The 16,528-nt window shown below is 34.5% G+C and overlaps 1 protein-coding gene across 1 annotated transcript; it reads left to right on the top strand.

Moving 5' to 3' along the window:
• The first annotated feature begins 9,071 nt into the window (after positions 1 to 9,071).
• On the top strand, positions 9,072 to 16,458 carry LOC147063469 (uncharacterized). Its single transcript, XM_085959416.1, has 3 exons — positions 9,072 to 9,202; positions 12,707 to 12,876; positions 15,941 to 16,458. Exons 1-3 carry the CDS (start codon positions 9,072 to 9,074, stop codon positions 16,456 to 16,458), a joined length of 819 nt encoding a protein of 272 aa, XP_085815542.1.
• Positions 16,459 to 16,528: the final 70 nt, after the last annotated feature.

The following is a 16,528-nucleotide window of genomic DNA, read 5'->3' as shown; positions in this document are numbered from 1 at the left end:
TCATTTAGCGAAAAATGCAGAGCAACCAATCAACCATACTAGACAATATTATTTTAATAGATTAATTATTCTTAGGAATCAATAGTTTTTCAAAATATTATTTTCTCAACGCTGACTTTCAAATAAAAACATTTTCGTTTTAAATAATCGATTCTTTTGTATGAATATATTCATATTATATATGCAGGGCTTCTCTGATAATATTATGTTAAATAGATGAAATATTGTAATTAACTATATAATCAAATTTTCAACATACCTACCTGTATTTTGTGTCTAATAGGCTTATATAAACAAGTAATTTTATAAACAATATGTCAAAAACGTGATTAGTAATGCAGAAATTAGGTATATAATTTGATTTATTATGGCGTATTGAAAATCTCTGCTATTAAAAATCTATCAATATAATAGAGATAGGAAAATTTCAATATTAAATTTATATTTTTCCTGAAATGTCATAGTTATATTTATCGTTGTTCTGTTTTGTAACTGTTCTGTTTTGTCATGTTCTGTTTTGTCGTGTTCTGTTTTGTCGTGTTCTGTTACCATGAATCCTAATAAAGTTTTTATTGCGGGAACTTCTTATAATGAAAATACGTTTATCACAAATTGGTTGTAAGCTGAAGTATTGATAAAAAAAATACTCAGGGGGGCGTTTTTATGTCCGAGTACGGTCCATTTGCAGCAAAGTGTACCTAATTTCAGAGAGATAAAACTTTGGCTCACAAAACGAGTACGCACTGACATTTTTGTGTGCTCCCTCTGTGGGAGGAGTCCAATATCTTTGGTACTATATAGTACGATTGGCAACACTTTGTCTAGAGCAGCGGTTCTCAAACTGAGGTCCGCGGTCCCCTAGGGCAGGGGACCCCGAAAAACGAACGTATATTAATTGAAGCGCCTAGTTTCAAAAGCCCCTAAAACGGTTTTCCTAAAATTTTGAGTTAGATATATATTTAGAGATATGTTTTTGTCCATTATATGTTGGCCAAAGTTATAGTTTCAAAAAAGGCCTAGAACCGACAATATTTATTATCCAAAATTAGGCTTAATTTCAAAACCCTCTAAAACAGTTGGCATGTGAATTTCAAACCCCCCTAAAATGAATAAGCCAATCAGCGGCTGCTGTGATGGTCATGTGATACGGATTTCAATATGTCTGCCTGAACAAAATTAAAGTGACTTCGCGTTGATCGCTCTGTAGGTTAATAGTATTTTTCAATATTTATAATTAATGTTGAACTGATTAATGTGTCGAAACCAAAGCCCAATGAGTCAAGGAAGCGTTTACAAAGAAAAGAAACATGGGAAGTTAATATCGAACGCCAAAAACGATAAGTGAATATTGGCAATTTCTGCGTGTTATTTGTCCAATAATACAGTGGTGTCTCGTCATACTGTCCTTATTGTTGATTATAAAAATACTTGTTTAAAATAATTACAGTTTACCATTGAAAACGTTAAATACGTACCTATTGACTTAATACTTTTTTCACATATTTTATTAATTATCAGGACCGGTTTTACCAACTTATTATTTTCTATACAAATTTCTATACTATACATATACCATTCATCCGATTACGATAAAACTTTGGTGAGTTATTGTGTGCACACCTGCCAAGGTTTCTGAATTAGAAAAATCATCATCTTCTCTTCATTCTATATTCATTTATTCGTATGGTTCCTATACCATTCATCTGATTGCGATGAAACTTTCGTCAGTTGTTGTGCGCATACTCGCAACGATTTTTGAATTAGTACAAGCATCTTCTTCTTCTTTTTCTATTCCACCTTCTTCTATTCGTATGCGTTCCTATACAATTAATCCGATTGCGATGAAACTTTGGTGAGTTGTTGCGCACGCCCGCGTAGGTTTCTGAATTAGTACAACCATCTTCTTCTTCTTCTTCTTCTATTCTATCTTCTTCTTTTCGTATGCATTGCTATACCATTCATCAGGTTGCGATGAAACTTTCGTCAGTTGCTGTGCTCACACCCGCGAAGGTTTCTGAATTAGTACAACCATCTTCTTCGTCTTCTATTCTATCTTATTCAATTCAAATGCGTTCCTATACCATTCAACCGATTGCAATGAAACTTTGGTGAGTTATTTTTGCGCACACCCGTGAAGGTTTCTGAATTAGTACAACCATCTTCTTCTATTCTATCTTATTCTATTCGTATGCGTTCCTACACCATTTAACCGATTGCAATGAAACGTTGGTGAGTTATTCTGCGTACGCCTGCGAAGGTTTCTGAATTAGTACAGCCATCTTCTTCTTTTTCTTCTTCTATTTTATCTTATCTATTCTATCTAATTCTAGTCGTATGCGTTCCTATACCAAATTTGGAAAATCCATGCTTCTCACATGGACAGCTGCATGTGGCCTGCTCATGCGAAAACCTGATTTATTCGTGTACGCACCTCACGGAAAAACAAAAAAAAATATTGTGTATCCAAAAGCACTTCAATAAAGAGAATTAAAACACAAACACTTTATTTCTTTGAGTGGCATTGCAACGCATGCCGGGTACTACGGGAATACAAATAAAAGAAGAATAAGATGGTTGTACTAATTCAGAAACCTTTGCGGGCGTGCGCACAACAACTGACGAAAGTTTCACTGCAATCGGATGAATGGTATAGGAACGCATACAAATAGAAGAAGATAGAATAAAAAAAGAAAAAGAAGAAGATAGTTGTACTAATTCAGAAACCTTCGCGGGTGTGCGCACACCAATTCACAAAAGTTTCATCGCAATCGGCTGAATGGTATAGAAACGCACATGCATACAAGAAGATAGAATAGAAGAAGAAGAAGATGGTTGTAATAATTCAGAAACCTTCACGGGTGTGCGCAAGATAGAATAGAAGAAGAAGAAGATGGTTTTTCTAATTGAGACACCTTTGTGAGTGTGCGCACAACAACCGACGAAAGTTTCATCGCAATCAGGTGAATGGTATAGGAACCATACGAATAAAAGAAGATAGAATGAAAAAGAACGCACATGCATACAAGAAGATAGAATAGAAGAAGAAGAAGATGGTTGTAATAATTCAGAAACCTTCACGGGTGTGCGCAAGATAGAATAGAAGAAGAAGAAGATGGTTTTTCTAATTGAGACACCTTTGTGAGTGTGCGCACAACAACTGACGAAAGTTTCATCGGAATCGGATGAATGGTATAGGAATCATACGAATAAAATAAGATAAAATGAAGAGAAGAAGAAATGAAGAAGAAAAAGATGATGATGATTTTTCTAATTTAGAAACCTTCGCGGGTGTGTGCACAACAACTGACGAAAGTTTCATTGCAATTGGATGAATGGTATAGGAATCATACGAATAAAAGAAGAAAGAATGAAGAAGATGAAGATGATGATGATTTTTCTAATTAAGAAACCTTCGCGGGTGTGCGCACAACAACTGACGAAAGTTTCATCGGAATCGGATGAATAGTATAGGAATCATACGAATAAAATAAGATAGAATGAAGAAGAAGAAGAAGAATATAGTTTTTCCAATTCAAAAACCTTTGCGGGTGTGCGTATAATAACTCACCAAAGTTTCATCGCAATCAGATGAATTGTATAGGAATGCATGCGGGACAAACAAACATTCATTTTTATATACAAGTATAGACTACTGTTCTATTTCATTATTATTTGTATTTTTAATTATATAATATTATGTATGTATACAATAGTAAATTCTATATCGTTAACATAATTTATATTGTTAATTTTAGTTACCTACTTCGAAAAAATATTTTTTTAATTTGTACAAATCATATTTATTTTTTCTCCAAGAAATATAGCCACAGGACGCCTTTTCCAATTTCCTCATGCGCCATTGCTATAATGTAAGTTTCATAACCCCCTAAAATCATACATGTTAATTTCAAAAGCCCCTAAAACGGTAGTTGAGTTTCAAAGTCCCCTAAAATGAAAGTCATTTGATGTTTAATATATTCTCTCAGTAAAATATGCAAAAAGTGAGTAAATGATACTAAATATTATACTCTTTATAGTGTATAAATCAAATAATAAATACATAAAGTTCACGCATTCAATAGATATGACGTTTTCTCTTTTTTCTCAGAACTGTCAAAAGTCGTTTTACGGGCTTTTGAAACTAGACGCTTCAATTTTATTATACTATGTAATTTTACTATGTAACTAATATAATTTTTATAACTATAGCATGTAACATTCGAACAATTTTTAAAAAGACCGCTACGCAGTTAGCAGATAATTTTATAAAGTTTGAGAACCGCTGGTCTTTAGCGTAATAAAACTTCGAATTAAAGGTCCCTGTTTGTTTATTCTGTCAACACTGTGTGAGTGTTCGTCGAATACAAAAACTCCCCTAAAATAATACAAATACCTACGAGAATAATATGTAAGTGTGTCATTTGTCAGGCGTCAACTGACAACTGCACTTTATTTTGAATTTTCATCATTCTCTTATTGACAATCTAACGATTAGCATTTATTAGGAGGTTGTTACTTATTCCATATTATCTGTGTGAATTTATATCATTGTAAACTAGTGAAAATTATATTACGGTTACTGGATTTAAGTAAAATATTTATTTACCTCGTCGGTGTATTTCTTTATCAAAGTCGTAAGTGTTTTTTGTAACCATATTACCTACCTACCTATAAGTTTGTGCATAGGTATTACCTACTCTTACTGTGTATTTCACCATACCAATTTTAAACTTATAGGTTTGATTCGTATGTCACCAGCACTCAGGTTTGAATCCAATCATACTTAGGTATTTTATCTGCTTCCATTGTTTGTTTTCATTATATTTATTGTCAGGTAGGTATATTATATTCTGGCTTAGGTAGGCGAGGCCTTATGTTTATATATAAAAGTGTTAATTGCCTCGCCATTATTATTCTTCAAACGTAAGCTGGACGCGTTGTCATTGTATTTTGCTATTTGAAAAGTTGTGAAAATTGGTAAACGTCAAAATGCATTGTGCGGTGCAGTTCATATTTTTTTCGGCAGGTTCGCCATTATCGTGCTACTGCACATGCACATACGTCATGCAAGTTCCAACTATCGCGTGAAAATTTAGAAGCAGCTGAACTTTTTGTTCGATGATTGCACGATAATACGTGTTTGCACGTGAATTTTTTTGTTATGGCTGCGATAATACATACTGTCAGCAGTAAATCCATGAATATGAAGTTCCGCTACTGAATAATGACTACCTTTATTTGGTTGATAAAAGCCATTTAGATTGCAATATCCTGTAGCAGGAACATTGTATCCGTACGCTCGGTGCCAGGAAATAGCTGACAAGAAATATTCTGCAATTATAATATAAAATAATATGTTTTACATGATAAAAATAATAATTAGTAATGCCGTATATGTGTCTCACCATTTCAATAGATAGTCTTTCTGCTATGTACATGTTGACTGAAAGCGGCGTCAGAGATTGACTTAAAAAAGAGACGGATCGAGTTGAGACTCTTGTGAGGAATCTGTAGTACGTAGCTGAGCCATATCCAATGTCACATCTTCACCTTCGATGTGAAAAAGGCGTAGTCGTATCTCTTCATTTTTTACAATGTTATTCCAATAAATTCCCAGTATCCTCTTAATTAGGTGTTGTCGAAACCCACTAAACAAGCAACCACTTTGAGGCTTTGTAAGATGCAATAACCCACTATCATCAAGCAGCACCGTCAGAAAATGCAACTGTTGATAGTGCGGCATTTGGTTTTGAAAACTGGGATTACCATTAACCACATAATATGAATATTATTCATATTATAACTGGATGAACCATGTCAAAAATAGAAGATCCTTCATAAATTAGTCTGCCCATAGAATTCTTAGTCTGCCAAGGTCTACAAGTGCAAGTTTCATTCATTGTAAACGGATAAATACATTTGAATGTGGTTGAAAAATATACACTACTTACCTACATTGTGATAAGTGTTCAACTCTGTGTTCATGTTTTCATGTCATTATTCATCCGCAGTATGGTTCATATGTGGTATTTTTACACCAAGAAATATGCAAGTGTCCTACACGGTATCGATTTAAGCCGATAACAAGAAAACTGATAGGTCTATTCTGTAATTCTAATCCAAATCAAGATAACATTGGTTTGGTGAATATTGATCATTATATATAAATTGTTCGAAAGTTGTATCAAAATTGTTTCTGAACATTTAATATGCTATGATACAAATGGTCTTGTATTCCCGACGCAAATGAGAAACAGTGAACATAGTATACCTACAGATGTTTTTGGTCTGGTCTAGGCTTAATACACCAATCAAATGTGTCTTATCATTTTTAAACAGATTACGGTAAAAAACATATTTAAAGAAATATGGTTCTTATAAAATTTATTCTAAGATATTCACATAAAACGGCGCTCATATTATGGATTGCAAATAGAATATCGTCAGGTCTGAGGAAGAACCATATTTCTTTAAATACGTTTTTTACCGTAATCTGTTTAAAAATGATAAGACACATTTGATTGGTGTATTAAGCCTAGACCAGACCAAAAACATCTGTAGGTATACTATGTTCACTGTTTCTCATTTGCGTCGGGAAAACAAGACCATTTTTTGTATCATAGCATATTAAATGTTCAGAAACAATTTTGATACATTACATTTAATGTTTACTGAGGTTGGTGGTGTCACAAACATTATTATCCGTAATCTGTAGAATTGATTGGTGAGCCACAGTCGATCCAGTGTTGCCCGTATCTGAAAACTTCACAATCAAAACTCGCTATTGAACAGACTCTGACAGCAAAATGATTATTCAACTAGATGTATTAGTATTATTGCGAGTAGCGAGTATTTCTAACGATAAGTACTAAGTCCATGTAAACAAGCCCATATCGTAGTTTTTTTTTTGTCCGCTCTACAGATAAGTTTGTGAGGCTGTAACTAAGTTTGCTATTATAGAACCCTTGCATAGAGCATAATGTGTAACTTACAAACATTAAACAAGTATTTCTGTATAATTGTCCCCTCAACTCTTCTAAACCTAAACTAAAGAATTTGGACTAGAAATAGGAGTCGTATACGTTATTTCTGTCATGACCAATGTAAAGTGTGCGCCTGTGCACGCACACACCTACCAAAATGTGTCCGCACACATGTTTTCGGGTCTAGGACGATTTGGCACTGGACAACTGGACGCCAAGGAATTTGAAAATAAATAGAAGTTAGGTACTTATAGGTACTTTCAAAAAAATATTTAATATTATTATTTATATTTAAATGATTATATTATGATTTAATAGTTGGTGAGAATGTAAATATGCAGACGTAAATAATGATTTAATCGTGCATATGTTTAAGTTCCAACAAAAAAAGAGTTTTTTATTTTATATAAAGTCTTAGGCATGGTAATTCTCAATCCGCAATAAAGAATACATTATGTTGAATTAAAATTACTAATTAGTTGATAGAAACTGATTAAAATACCTCGTCTACGTTCTGTATACGTGTCTACGACGGTGCGGCGTCCAATTGTCCGGAGTCCAGTTGTCCCATTCCCATGTTTTCATCCCCCGCACAGTCCTCACAAAAATAACGTAAAAGAAAGTTTCCTTTGCCAGATATTAGTAATAACTACAGGTGTGTTCAGTGTACGTAACAAACAATTCAACTGAACAATACGATTGCTTACACAGTTACAATATAGAACAATTATTATTATATTTATTAATTATAGAGAAATTATACACCCTAAAAATGTCAAAAAGGAGTGGATGTGATATTTCAAATGCGATCATTAAGATGAAATCCTGCGATAAATTTAAATTGGAATGGCTCTCTGAAATCGTCGAAACAGAAATGCCATCGCAAAAAGTAAGAATGTGCGATATATTTGTTCATTCGAAACATGATTGTGTTAAATGCATCATATGTTCCGCAGAAAATATGCAAGGAGAATTCACGTCTGGAAAGAAGTGAATTTAATGGAGGTTGTGTCTTTTAAGAAGGCATTCAAGTCAAAAAGTACACCGGGATGCTATTATGAAATTGAAAAATTTGAAAAGAGGTGGACTTTTGAAAATAATGACGGAAGCAGCCGAAGAACGATAGAATAAGATTGAGATTGGTGAGCCCAAAAAATCTGGTTGCGATCTAGTCAAAGTACTAATATTGATAATGTACTATTGGCTATAAAAATAAATGCTTCTATGCTTTCTGTACAAGATATTCATAATCATGTATCTAAATGCACAGATATTCCCGAAAGCTGACAATGTAAAAATTATGGGTTCGAATTTGTCGAATGCATCAATGCAGTCATTAAAAAAGAATTTTTTGACGAATTACGGAAGTGTAGATTTCATACATTATAAAAATTAGAGGGAACGTTGGTCATGACATTTGAAATTATTTTGCAAGCGCATAAAACATGGTTAAGTTAGTAAATTCCATAAATATTAAGTTCGCTCCGTTGCCATTCCAATTTTCATACACAAATTTTACATGATTTTTCGACAAAATAATTATGTTGAAGTGTAGGATGATTGGCTCATCGTGACTGATTGTCTTTTTCTGCAAATTGGCAAAGAAATGTCATAGCATTAGTGTGAACTTCTCTGTGAATGAACCTGCAGTGTGAAGTAACTTCTAGACAATAACTTAATCAGTGGATCAGTGGTTCTTTTTTTTTTGCTTCAATTTCAAACATATCTTACACATAGAATTATGTGTGCATCAACTAATTTGTTGAATCTAAAATTATAGTGGAATGTCAGAGTAGAAAAGTATGAAGTTCCCTTCAAATGAACTTGCAATGTTAAGTCACTTGTAGCTAACATCAGACGTCCTTTTTTGCTTCAATTTTAAACAACGGAGTTGGACTTGGAAATGGGATCTCGATAGAAGAATATTTTTTTAACATCTTCGGTTTAAACTCTATCCACATAAATTGTCTATGGTCTGCCATATAAAACAATCAATAATAGTTTTTGGCATAGTATTGCTTACTACCATCGTTGTAAATTAATTCTGTATTGTTCATTTCAGGTTTATATTCATCTTGAGCTGTAGGTATGGCGAGTAATCCGAAACAGGGATATGGAAAGCCTTCATCCTCGCAAGCTCCAAGAGGAGGGAAGAATAATAACAATGGTGCAAATAACAGGAGTAGGTCTCGTAACCGACCATCAACATCAGCAGGCGGGTAATAATTACAGAATACATTTTTTTTACTACTAAAATGATGATAGATTGGAGCATTTTTATTTGTTCAGAGAGTTACTAATTCTAAGATTATAGTATAGCGTATCATTAGACTGAATTCTCCAAACACTTGCATCACTGGTCCGTGTATTGGTCATTTTGAACATATCCATCAGTTCGGCATTTGTTATTGATAAGATCCAGGATTCACCTCTATAGCTACCGTATGGATGATTGTTTTTTTACTTCGGTATCTTATTTTATTTATGTACATTCCTGCTGGACTCAGGGTCAGATTTACCGGTACTCTCAGTGTGCGCAAGAGTAGGACCCCGTGCTGTTAAGGGTGCCCCAAATTCAGGAGTAAAAATAATCAAATTCTTGGCAGGAATTTTTGAAAAATATGAAAATGCTGTTTTTAACCCAAGTATATTTATTGCAAAGAATGAAGGCAGCAAGTAAATTAAAAACTATTATGCCCAAACACATTACCATCATGTAAAACCAATAAAGAATTTTACATTCTTAAATCTTCATTCGTTGAATAAAAAAAATAGTTTATTTAGAAAATCCTATCACTGACCGATTAGATATACCCATGTACGTAATAAATTATCTCAACACCAAAAAAATCCCCTTTTGATTCAATTGGCGATACGTTGATCAGTGCTATGGATAAGATTGCTGATAAGGATGAGTCAATAAAATAAACTGGATGTTATGTGTACGCAAGTCGATTGTCTAGTTCAGGGTTTCCCAAACTATTTTCCGCGGAATACGAGTGTTCCGCCGAACCTGAATAGGTGTTCCGCGACCATTTGGAAAGGTTTTATACACTGCAACACATTTAAAGATCTACTAAGTAAAAGTAAAATAAGTAAAACTAAAATAATTAAAGAATCTACATCATATTGAAAGGCGAGTGATGATCAATCTCCACTGATGTTTATGACGTCAAGTATCTAGATAGGTCATGGCTCCCACAAGGGGGTGGGCTGACAGGTCTCTAGCCTGGGGGCCTGGGCTTACGGGGGGCCCTGCGTGAGAGATCGACCAGCCAAGTGAGATAAACAAACATCACAAACATGCACTAATAGTAAAAAAATGTCGCCTGCGGCGCTGTTTCACTTCAAGCATACTAACATTTACTAATATGTGGTTTTGCCATACTGTTTTTTTTTTGTACAATTTTTGATTGTTGATATTTGACATGTTCATAATTGTGCATATCAACATAAAAGTGGGTGTATTAAAAATACAAAAAAACGCTAAAAATACCCTTAATTTTACCTCTCTCCTTAACTTTAACTCTCCATTTTAATGCTTATTGGCTGACTCAGATACTCAACTCAACGGCTCTCGCCTATTCTGTTGGCCAACTGACAACTGATCTCTACTTCTGTCTTCAAAACCTAATACATTTTGTCCAAATTTCAATTTGTTGTATTTTATGTTATCCTGATGAGATATCCAGGGTTCCAGCGGCTAGCTCAGGTGTCGATCGAACCCCGGATTCACAAAAAAAGGAAAGGAGATATTTATGTTTGTTGAATTCAATAAAACACTAAGTCTTTCTTGTGCGGGTCTTAGCGTTATATATTTTAATATTTAGTTGGACAATGTTATTTTGTAGTCTTTCATATACGAGGGTGGGTCAATAATTATAATAAAAAAAAAGCATTAAAACAGTTTTTATTTTTGTATTTTTTTTTATTTCTCAACATAATCTCCTTGGTTAGACGTTTCTCAATTTTTTTTAAACCGTCAGAAAAATAAGTTTTCGGAAGGTCCTCAAAATGTTTTGTGGACTGTTGTGGAAATTTGTCCGATCGATGACTTCTTCATTTGAAAAAAAACGTTTGTCCACTTAGCCATTTTTTTAAGTTTGGGAAAAGGAAAAAGTCACTGGGGGCTAAATCTGGCGAATACGGTGGGTGGTCGACCAATTCGAACTTCAATTCTTCAATTTTAGCCATTGATCGTAAACATGTGTGAACACGGGCATTGTCCTGATGAAAGAGGATTTTTTCCCTGTTTAAATGAGGCCGTTTTTCTTCAATTTTGTTTTTTAGCTGGTCCAATAAAGATGCATAATAATCCCCTGTTATTGTTTTTCCTTTTTCCAAATAGTCAACGAAAATAATTCCACGTGCATCCCAAATTACAGTAGCCATAACCTTACCAGCTGATTTTACGGTTTTCGCCTTCTTTGGACATGGTTCGCCTTTCGCAATCCACTGCTTTGACTGTTCTTTCGTCTCGGGAGTATAGTGGTATATCCATGTTTCATCTACAGTCACAAAGCGATGAAAAAATTCATCCGGATTGCGTTGCATGAGCGACAACAGGGCTTTAGAGGCCACCACCCTATTGCATTTATTGTCGACTGTGAGCAAACGCGGCACCCATCTTGCAGAAATTTTTTTCATGCCCAATTTGTCATGTAAAATAGAAATGACGCTACCTTTTGAGATCCCTGTAACCTCAATTATCTCACTCAACTTTAATCTTCGGTCACTTAACACCATATCGTGGATTTTATTGATCATTTCTGGTGTAGTCACCTCTACAGGACGTCCTGAGCGTGGTTCATCCTTTGTTGATGTACGACCACGTTTAAATTCATTTAACCAGTTATAAATAGTTGCAAGTGAAGGAGCAGATGTGCCGTGAACTAAATCCAACTCAATTTTTATTTCCTTTGCTGTTAACCCTTTTATATTAAAATGTTTAATAACAGCTCTAAACTCAATTTTCTCCATTTTTGTAAACAAGCAAGAGAGACGAGAGAGAGAGCACGAGAAACACACAACAACCCGACCAATCTGATTGAAACTTCGCAGCATACTGAATCGGTAGTGCCGCTGCATGGAAACAAACCGCTTACAGTACAAGTCGCGCCATCTGTCGGCTTTTCTAAGGACTTATTGACCCACCCTCGTATTTTGTTTTTACAATAAGTTTCGCAGGTCCGTACATAGTTTTCAAGGGACGCTTACTGACTTTTTTTTATTCTTTTCAAATTCCTCGTACCCACGCCGACCAGTAAAAAGGACTCTCGTGATTGGCCAAATCTGATTGCATGATCCTTTTGATTTGACGAATCACGAGGACCACCTCGGCGCAGGCGCGCGGAGATTTTACCGTTGCGCAGTGCGCGGCAAAATTTATTATATATGAATACTTATATTTAGTCTTAAAATTATCTCTTTCATCCATCATCATTTATACTTTAAAATCTATCTTAATTACACCTCCGCCCAGTAAGTGATTTTCACGCACCGGACGAAGGCCCTTACTCATAAATAAATTTTAACGTAGTTGATCAGGGAACCAGAACAGGTGTTTTATTCAATTGTTTATAGAGATCAGGGTTGCGGTTCGGCTTGTCTTTTATTTCATATTTACAGAAACCAACAAAAGCCTGTTGATAACAGGTATGTGTCACTGATCCTATTGATGTTGCGAAAACACACTTTTAATGTCTTTTGATATTTGCTTTCAGTTCAACTGCGACAACTTCCAACTTGTCGGTGACATCTAGTGTCCTAATGAACGCTTTGGAGTGTCCGGTTTGCTATGAAATAATGCAATTGCCCATCTTTATGTGCGAACGAGGACACAACGTATGTAATTCATGCAGCAATAAGTTGACAAAACCAGTGTGCCCAAATTGTCATGGGAAAATGAGCCAAATAAGGAATTATGCATTGGAATCCATCATAACCGAGGTTAAAACTAAACAAATAAGTGCCACAGGCAAATTTTTTACTGTGTATGGAACAAATTTATAAAAAAGTATACCTCCTGGCGGGATGGCGAACCTTTTTAGGTACGCATGCCAAAATTTCCCAAATAATATTTTTCAACTGTCCGACGTGCCAAGCAGTTTTTTTATGGCGAAAACATTTTATAAAAAAAAAGTTAATAATACTATTAAAAAGGTTTAAAAATAAAATTACAATTGAGTTATTGCTATTCTATCTTTCACAGTATTTCTAGCCGAAGGCATATCTTTTATTCATTGACTATTTTTTTCCTTGTTTTCAAATTACTTAAAGTGATCATGGAAGCATTTAAACCACTCTTCTTTCATATTATATTCTCCATCACTGAGCGGTTTTCCATTTTTAGAGATTATGTTTGAGGTAAAATAACAAGCAGTTATTATATTTCAATGACTGCCGATAATTAACTTCATAAGGTTTGTTGATTGTATATTTTTATGTTTAATTCCCCGATTCTAAGGACCGACCTACGCAATCGTATTATTACATTTGATTTGCCTGTAATTTTTTATACAATGCGATTTGTCATTATTTATCATGAATTTCATCGTTTCCTTTTGCGCATCGATTGGTACCTAAACAAATTATGAAAAACCGAAGAAAATACGCAAGGCTATAATATTTAGATATACATAAAATACTTAATAATATTTCTTTTCTCTTCAAAATGAAACATTCGCGTGCCATGCAAAACCATCTCGCCATAGGTTCGTGCCATAGGTTCGCCATCCCTGTCCTATATAATACATCACTATATAAGTAAAGACAGTGGAATTCTCTGGTTATTATTCCCAATAAGCAAATACTGTGAATCCTCAAATTTATATCCCAAAAGAATAAGCAACTCCGTGGATGATAGAACATTTAATAAAAAAAAATGTAAATTATATATCCAGTTATATTAACAGACAAGGAATGGTACATCATAATTAACCAAGCGCCCAACCGATTGTGTCTTTGCTCTGGATTAAACAAATTATAAAAAAACAATGGGTTTCAGACTCACTCTCACAGCTTGAGAACAGGGCATTTCACCAACAGCTTTGTGAGGCGTGATTATTTTTGTAAATGATTTAATAAATTAGGTATTGATAGGTATGGGTTTATGTAGGGTGTTGATTTGTATTTTTACACTTATTGAAAACACTGATTCAGGGACATTACGTAAGTATATTTCGCTTGACAATAAACAATTAATTGTTAATAACATTTGTAAAGGCGCGCTGTGGCGCGAAAAAGGTAGCGAATCGTATTTGGAGGCGACGTAAGGGCTGAAGGGTAGGTAGCTGACTGCCCGTACCCACTTCTCGACCCTCAGTCCGCCCAGAAACAGATAACGGTAAATTTGTTTCGCTGTGCATTATGGTCTAGCCTTGACTCATTTACAATAATTGTACATGTATATTATACAATAATATCATTATATTCCACACTCTGTTGATTGGAGGATTTTTGATGGGGGATTTAGGCATTAAGATAATATACCTAATAAATATTATTTGGTATCAGTATGTATTTATAAAAAAATATGTTTTCATCAACAGATTGGTGTTAAATGCCATAATCACCTTTATGGTTGTGAGCACATTTCAACCACCCATAAAGTAGAGGCCCACTTTCAAGATTGCTCCTTTCTACAACGCTTGTGCCCCGTTGGTCTCGTCTTCAAAAATTGTTCCTGGGTTGGTAAGTGTAATTCGATTTATGTAATATCCTGTTCATCATTTTATTCGTGTCTTGCTTGATCAACAAAGCGTCTTATTTCATGTCATGTCATTTCAATCCGAATTGAATGATTTTGGCATGCTGTTTGACTCAACATTATACGTGCAAGTATGCTTCATACGAATTCATCATGGGATAAGAATCATTTTTTTTTATGTATACTCTATGTTTCGTTAAAGTGGAAACGCTTAACAACTGAAGTGTTTGTTGTCTATGTTCGCTATTGCGGGCTTTGTTAAGATCGTGGCTGTTATGTTAGTTTTCTGTCCAAATTATTGAACATTACAAGTTATGTGGTATGTTAATAGTGGATAGTATTCTTGAATATGATTTCATTATATGGCAGTCTTAACTTTATTTCAGTCCAGAAGAAATTTCATCGATGGCTTTCAGTAGCGAAGGGTGTAGGTAGGCTGTGGAGATTTGACAAAAATAGTGCGCATTAAACTAATTTTGTTTTCATTGAACTAAGAATACAAATTGGAGATGTTGTTGGTTAGTTTTAAAAATATTTTTTAACTGAGCCCTTCCTAAACCAAATCATAATACATATGTATGTAGTTAGAAGAATATATAGTGCATTATGTATATCGGATAACCACAGCCTACCTCCACTCTTTATTTTAACATATATATATATAAATATATAGAACATCCTTTCGATAATTCTTTGATGGGTATTTTCTGACTATCTTTCTTCAAGGCAGGCTCACACAATATTAAACCTCAATAACTTTTGCTCTTAAAGCATTTTTACCTTTTGTCACCTGGGACGGTGTACCGATCCTTATTTTCTGAAAAAGTTAAAGTTGTATGCACCTGTCAATTGTCTGTGCGACTGCATTTTTGACCTCTTCTGGATCAAAATTATTTATTCGTGTTTGGCTATATAGTCAACGTGGACAACTGGAGATGTAGACATTTCTGTTTCTGTTCTTTAAATCGAAATCTGACGTTGAAAATGTCTTCAATTAATAATTTGTTAGGTTCTATACTAAAGTCACGTAAACATTTTTGTTCGATAACCAGCATATGAAATCGGATCTCAAGCAGTGATGTCTAATATAGTCGACCTTATAGCCATCGTCTAAGTGCGCTCAAGCATCGCAAAAGTTAAAACGTTATGAAAGTAAACCCAGAGAGAATAGAAGAACTACCAAAGGGTTTCCCTGCTTACCGTGTTGTCATATGAGGTGTTCAATTAATAATTTTCATGTTATTTTCAGGGAGTCTTAAAGATATTTTGAAGCATACGCGAGAATTGCATCCCAAAAACAGTTTGCTAAGTGCCGGCCGACACACTTTGTTTGAGGAATTTTCAGTCACGGTGTTCCAGCAAGACATGCAAATTGTCAACCTGAGTGAAGATCTCTTCATTTACCATGTGAAGATAGATCCGGCTCAGAAAACTGCCTATTGGGCCATTCAGTACATCGGAGACAAAGAGCTGGAGGACACGTGGAAGTATGAAATAGCCATTTATAAATCAAACGAACCGACGAAGAAAATTTCTGCAGTCGAAGTGTGCCATTCGGACGTTGAAAGTGTATCAGAGTTGTTTAAGAACGGAAAATGTGTGGGAGTTCCCCTAAATGTCTTGCAAAATTTTATATGTGATAATAAGAAGTTTACTTTCAAGTTCTACATTCATAAAATTCGGTCTGCTATGGATGTCGATGATTTAAAAAATGATAACATGATCGTAAAAATAATGTTATCTAATGCACAAAAACCTATAGTTTAATGCATTGAGATTTTCGGCAGCTGGAATTGTTTATGTCAAGAATAATAAATACCTACAGTGAAACCCCAAT

This window comes from Rhyacophila brunnea, unplaced genomic scaffold, assembly GCF_057557595.1.
Source record: "Rhyacophila brunnea isolate RB1 unplaced genomic scaffold, BYU_Rbru_1.0 scaffold_9, whole genome shotgun sequence".
NCBI classification, from domain to species: domain Eukaryota; kingdom Metazoa; phylum Arthropoda; class Insecta; order Trichoptera; family Rhyacophilidae; genus Rhyacophila; species Rhyacophila brunnea.
The sequence above is the reverse complement of the archived record's forward strand: the minus strand, read 5'-3'. Positions and strand labels throughout refer to the sequence as shown.

What these genes read in the sequence shown, in the direction of transcription:
- LOC147063469 (XM_085959416.1), top strand. Translation starts at nt 9,072, where the DNA reads ATGGCGAGTAATCCGAAACAGGGATATGGAAAGCCTTCATCCTCGCAA. An exon ending in CCATCAACATCAGCAGGCGG is followed by an intron (nt 9,203 to 12,706) that starts GTAATAATTACA and finishes ATTTGCTTTCAG; the next exon opens with TTCAACTGCGACAACTTCCA. An exon ending in AAAACCAGTGTGCCCAAATT is followed by an intron (nt 12,877 to 15,940) that starts GTCATGGGAAAA and finishes TGTTATTTTCAG; the next exon opens with GGAGTCTTAAAGATATTTTG.